The sequence below is a fragment of the Chrysochloris asiatica genome, unplaced genomic scaffold (assembly GCF_000296735.1).
Source record: "Chrysochloris asiatica unplaced genomic scaffold, ChrAsi1.0 scaffold00027, whole genome shotgun sequence".
Taxonomy (NCBI): domain Eukaryota; kingdom Metazoa; phylum Chordata; class Mammalia; order Afrosoricida; family Chrysochloridae; genus Chrysochloris; species Chrysochloris asiatica.
This window is the reverse complement of record NW_006408545.1, coordinates 17,027,865-17,034,376: the sequence shown is the minus strand read 5'-3', so window position 1 is coordinate 17,034,376 and position 6,512 is coordinate 17,027,865. Positions and strand designations below refer to the sequence as shown.

At 41.8% G+C, this 6,512-nt stretch overlaps 1 protein-coding gene across 1 annotated transcript in view; it reads right to left on the bottom strand.

The window, feature by feature from the left end:
* SLC22A16 (solute carrier family 22 (organic cation/carnitine transporter), member 16) overlaps window positions 1–6,512 on the bottom strand; it is a 61,260-nt gene that overhangs the window by 50,213 nt on the left and 4,535 nt on the right. The window contains exon 2 of the mRNA XM_006839987.1: window positions 5,826–6,324. Within this exon, the coding sequence (XP_006840050.1) occupies window positions 5,826–6,324 (499 nt within the window). The remainder of the gene's footprint in view (window positions 1–5,825; window positions 6,325–6,512) is intronic.

Below are 6,512 nucleotides of genomic sequence, written 5' to 3'. Positions count from 1 at the left end.
AAAAAAAAAAAATGGATTGACACAGTGGCAGCAACAATTGTGAGGATGTTGTGAGCCTGGACAGTGTTTCCTTCTGTTGTCCATAAGGTCACTACGACCTAACAACACAGCAGTTATATAAACAGCCGTGAGAAATGGCACACGGTAAAGATATCAGAGACTTGCAGTCTTGGCTAACCCAGCCAGGTGGGTAGGAGAATACAATAGACCCATGGAGGACCATGTCTCTCAACTACAAGATCCTCCAGAGAGGAGGCTAACCTCATTCTTCCAAAACCCTAATGTCACTGCCAGCCTGGGACCACATTAAACTGTTTTCTTTCCCTGAGATGTGCTTTTGTTTGTTTGTTTGGTTAATTTTGACCCCTCAAGTGATGTTGTTTAGAGCTACATATTAATAATGAGTTCTGGTTTGTGGTTGTAACTTCTTCCCAAAACTCAAACCCATTGCCACTGAGTCAATTCTAACTCACGGGAACCCTACAGGACAAAGTAGAACTGCCCAGGGTTTCCAAGGCTGTAATCTTTATGAAAGCAGACAACGTCTTTTACCCATGAAGCTAGTGGTTTCGAACAGCCAATCTTCTACTTAACACTTGAACCCTTAACGAGTGAGTCATAAGGATACCTTTATAACTTCTCAGGGACTTCAAAAAAAATTAACAGAATGATTGGTGTATACTAGGTGTTAAATAAATTATTTTACATACTAAGTTTAAAATAAAGAAACTAAATTTTATATCCATGAAATATTCTGATCTTCTTTTAAAGACCGTTATTAATATTCTGCTTTTGTCATATAGCATAATATAATTACAAATATTTTTAGTTTCAAGTATCAAGCATTCAACACATTTCACCAGAAAAAGCGCAGGTGATAATTTATGCAATAGCCTGCTAAGGGAAAATAGTAAGACATGACACCTATGAGAAGCCACCTGGGTTTGTCTTAACATAAAATCTAAAACATTCTAAAATAATTTTCTCAAGATTAAGGGAAGAAACCTGTAGTAAATATTATAAAGATTTCATAAGGATACTGTAACGGTCCAACAGCTTTCTATCTTCAGCTACATTGTGCCCTGTTTTCTACTCTCTACCTAACTGTTCATTTATAATTTTGAGTTTAAAGATCAATAATTCATTTATTAAATCAATATTAAGTAATTCCTAGGTACCAGAAGGCTGTTTTTTCTTTGTTTTGTTCTTAATCCTGTAATGCCTATAATTATCATATGATATCACCAAAAGTCTTGACTCAAACAACATAGGTCACCAAATATTTAATTAATTTAAAGAGAGAATTTGATTGCCATGGAGGCGATTCCAACTCATAGTGACCCCGTGTAGGATTTGAACTACCAAACTTGTGCTTTGCAGTCCAGTGATAATCCCTACAGTGCCACATCAGGAGAGAATTTCACTCATTCTAAATTCTGGACAACAAGGTTGATTTGATTCACAAAGTTGGTGGTTCAAACTCACCAGCTGCTCCTCAGAAACCCTAGACAGGGTGACTATGAGACAGGATCAACTTTATAGCACTTACCAACAACAATCTGGTTTTGTTTTATAACAAGAATAGATGGATATACTGAAGAGATCTATGAAATATTAACCATATTAATTTAATATTCAAATAGAATATAACTTGAAAAAGTTCAGGAAATTCAAATAACTAGGTGTAATTGTGTATTTTACAGAGAGAAAATGGATCCTTAATTAATGAACTCCTACCATCAGACTTAATGAAAACCAACACAAGTACTGACTTTAAATTACATTCTCTAAGGCCTGCCCATGCTTCCAGGAACTCATTTACTAACACCTTTCCTTCCATTTCCGGGTTTCTGTCTGCTGTTGTCGTTAACTGCTGTTGAATCAGTTCTGACCCATAGCGACCCTGTATTGGGTTTCCTAGAAGCTGCTGGTGGATTTGAATCACTCACCTTGTGGTTCAAGCTGACCTTATGGTCCAGCGCATTATCCTAGAGCGTCACACTAGGACTCCTTTCTGCCTGGTGGTGGTTATGTGCCATGGAATCGGGAGTTGGTTCTGACTCATAGCGACCCTGTATAGGGTTTCTGAAGTGGGAGCACAAAGCCTCATCTTTCTACCGCTGAACTGCTGGTAGTTTCGAACTGCGGACCATGAGGTTAACAGCCTGACTTGTAACCACTAAACTACCAGAGGTCAGGTCTAGCTAGAGTGTGTGAATTTCCTACTTCCTAACTTGGTGGAATCCTGATGTGGCGCTGTGGGTTAATACACTGGACTGCAACGTAGGTTTGAACCTCTAGGTCAGTGGTTCAAATTCAGCAGCTGCTCCTCGGAAACCCTATACAGGATCGCTATGAGTTGGAACCGACTCTAAGGCACTTAACAACACAAGGTGGCGCTGTAAGATAATGCACTGGACAACAGGGTCTGTTTGAACTGCAAGGTAGGTGGTTCAAACTTACCAGCAGTTCCTAGGAAACCCTATACAGGGTCGCTATGAGTTGGAACCGACTCTAAGGCACTAACAACAACAACAACTTGCCCACACGAGAGCGTTAAGTGGCCTACCACAGTGCCACAGTTCTCTGGCCACTGACTCTCAGCCAAATCTCCTCATACTCCTGTTCCCAGGTAGAAACAAGGCAAAAGGTGGCAGTCAGCATACACACTGAGACTGTTTCCAACCAGAAGCTTTCTTGGTATCCCCTCTGTCTTCACCTTTCTACCTCTTAAAGCCAAACCTTCAAATATTTAGTACCGAATTTCGTCTCAAGAACCCTGATGGTACAACAATTAAATGCTCCATTACTAACCAAAAAGTTAGCAACTCGACCCTACCCAGAGGCTCTGCCAGAAAAAGACGGTGCAAAAGATGACAACCAATAAAACTCTTTGGGGCACTTCTCCTGTCACAATTCACCTGAGTCACGATGAGTAGGAATCATCTCGACAGCACCCAACTACAATTTCCTTTAAACATCTTAAAGCTAATTACTACAATAGCTTTTCAGGTTCTGTATCAGAATACAGTGTGTGTGCCACTGTAGAATAAGACTGGATGGTAAACTGCAAGGTTTGTGGTTCAAATCCACCAGCCACTCCTCTGAAACCTTCTATAGACTTGATGGCATTAACAACATCAATATCAGACTGGTGGTGGCTGTGTGCCATGGAGTCGGTTCCGACTCATACGGATTTCTGTACAGGATTTCTGAGGCTGTAAATCTTTACAGGAGCAGAATGCCTTATCTTTCTCCCATGGAACAGCTGGTGGTCTCGAACTGCTGACCTTGTTCACAGCCCAATTCATAACCACTATGCTACCAAAGCTCCTTAATATCAGACTAGAAGATGAAATAGTACATCAGAAAAGATGTCAAAGGTCAGAAGTGATTCCCTATCATAGATATTCATGTCCCATGTGCTGGTGTCCTGCCATTATGCAGCAGTAAGTAGAGGACTTAAGTGGCCAGGAAGGAAAGATGATAAGTGTCATCCTGAAAGGAGAAAGCAATTAACCAAGACACACCAAACAAGATTTGATTTACTTTTACTTTTTAAAATATGAAATTCTTATGGAGTGTTTGTGTCCTCAAAAAAAAGATATATTGAAAGCCTAATCCCTGAATCTGTGAATAGGACCTTATTTGAAAAGTCTTTTTGTATATAATTAGTTTTCATGAGGCCATCTTTAAGTAGGGTGTGCCCTAATCCAATATGGCTTGTCTCCCTTATAAAATAAAAAGAAGAGACAGACAGACGCAGAGGGAAGAAGGCCAAATGAAGATGGATGAAGGGAGAGATTGAAGTTGTACTGCCAACGCCAACAACAGCTGGACTACCAGAAGTTGAAAGAGACAAGGAATGATCTTCCCTTAGAGTAGTTGAGGGGAATCACCCTTTTGAACAACCGTTGAGGAAGAGTGCCGACAACCTCAATTGAGATTTCCAGCCTTCATCTAGAACCACGAGAAAATAAATTTCTGTTGCTTTAAGTTACCTTCGTTTGTGATAATTTGTTATTAGAGCCCCAGAAAATTAAGACAGGTAGTTAAAACTGAGACAACAAATTCTTCATCACAATCACCTTCACTTGGTGCACGTGCAGCTTTTAAATCATTGAAAAGGCTCGGAGCCTTTTCTTACATTCAAGTAAGCCTAAATGAGAATCCTATGCACCTGTTCCAAATCACCTACAAATTCTACTGAAAAGGAAACTTAGGAACAGATCTCATCTGCAATCCAGGGACTCCCAGTGCAGAAGGGTACAATGACACCATCACTGCAGCCTCCCTGAAGTGGCTCGGAAATCCTTGACAGAACACAACCACCACCATCCCACACCTCAGACTTTCTACCTTGTTCCAAAAAGGCAAATTCAGTCCCTCTCCCCACTGCCAGTAACTTCCACCCATCTCAGAAGAAAAAGATTTTCTTCTCCATTGCAGAGAGGATTCTTAAACAATGAATACAATTTTAATCACTAAATAACGAGACTCCATTTTGGTTCCGATTTCATCATTCCAATGCCACCTCCTGATGGGATGCAGGTTGTAAAGGGAAGAGCAACCTAAATCCCTCATGAAAACCTAGGCACACTTCCCTCAGGCTTCCATATTCCCATCCTACTGTGTTCACTTCTGGTGCAGCCCTGGCTGCAACAGTGTCTTATAAGTTTTCTTTGGACACACAGTTCGAAACTACCAGCCATTCTGTGGGAGAAAGATGAGGTTTTCTGCTCCCGTAAAGATTTACAGCCTCGGAAACCCCGTACAGGGTCGCTATGAGTCGGAACCGACTCCACAGTACTTAACAACAACAACAACTAGACTACCCAAGGGCAGAGATTCTTGACCTTTCCTCTTGCCTTTTGATCAAAAGTGCCCAGCACATGCCAGTAAAATGTAGCACTAGGCAAACCAGAAAAATCACTCTAAAAGCACAAGTATTTAAAGTGTGGTCCATGTGCTTGCAAGATAAACTTTAAGAGTTCATTTCAATACACATCTTTAAGAATATCCCTGATATGTCAACCCACAGTTGTATAGATATCACTACTTCAGGTCAGAAGTCACCTCGGAAACAGCAAGTCTGTGAAACAGTGGCTTCACAAGGACTGGTGCCACCCAGGCAGTAACTCATGGTAGCAACTCCTGCGGACTTTCTATACAATTTGCCCAGAATCTGTAGTCATTAAGTGGTAGAATCGGCATTTAAACCCAGATCCAACTGGCTTCAGAATCCATCCTCTCAGCACTATGTTATTTTACCTCACTAAAAAAAATTGGCAAGAGTCCTTGGGCTCTGTAAATGGTTAATGCACTGAGCTACTAACCAAAAAGTCGGAGGTTCAAGTCTATGTAGCAGCTTCTCAGAAGAAAAGGCTGGTGCTCTATTTCCAAAAACTCAGCCATGAGAAAACCTACGGTGCACAGTTCTATTCTGACACACATGGGGTTGTCATGAATCAGAACTGAGTCAACTCTAACTGCTTAGTTCATGGACAAAGAAGAGGTAAGTATTTACAAAGGAGTATGAAGCTGCTTAAGGAGCCCTGGTGGCACTGTAAGCAAAGCACTGGGCTGCTTAACCACAAGGTCAGCAGTTCAAACCCACCAGCCACTCCTTGGGAGAAAGATGAGACCTTCTGCTCCTATAAACATTTTACAATCTTGGAAACCATGGTCTCTAGGAGTTGACTCACTGATAGTGGATTTTGAATGAAACTGACAGAAGTTTTGGACATAAGCTCCTATCTCCTAAGAAAAGCAGATAGGAAAATGAACCCCAGAATGATTCAACAGTGTTAAACATTCCATTTTACCTGTCAGAAAGGCAGCCGAAAATCACTGCTCCCAGTAGAACGCCAAACATAAACACAGGCTGAATCAGTTTTGTGAGCCATTCTCGGTGACAGACCAGATCCCACTGGGTCACCACGGTGCTTTCCCACTTGCTCTGGTCATAGATGTAACCATCTGAGCAAGGGAAGTCATGCTTCCTGCCACTGTATTCATACTCCAGGTGTAGGGTGTCCTGCCTCCAGGACCTACGACACCCAGTGAGCTCCCAGACCACACCGTCCTGCAGCTGCACAGCAATGTGACCTTCCTGGCCTGGCAACATCAGGGCCCAGATGTCCTCCAGCCTCGAAGTAGAGGCATTGTGGAAAAGAACTCGACTCACGTTGCCTGGGGGTCGGCAGGCATACTGGGGCGTTGCCGCCATGAACACAGAAGCCAAGTAGTGGATGCCGCAAGAAATGTTCTGGAAGGCACATATAAAATAGAGAAATATCTGGAATCTGCAAAAGAGAGGTGAACCTAGTTATTATACCTGGACCATGGGCTGAAAAAGAACATAAACAAATAGCTAGGCTATTTACCAAGTTTGGCTCAATATGCCAACAGATGGATAGATAAAGAAACAGTTACAATATATGCATCTATTTGAGAATCAGGTTGTCTGGCTCTGCCTGCTAAGGTGACCCAGAAACAATGGCATTCCAGTA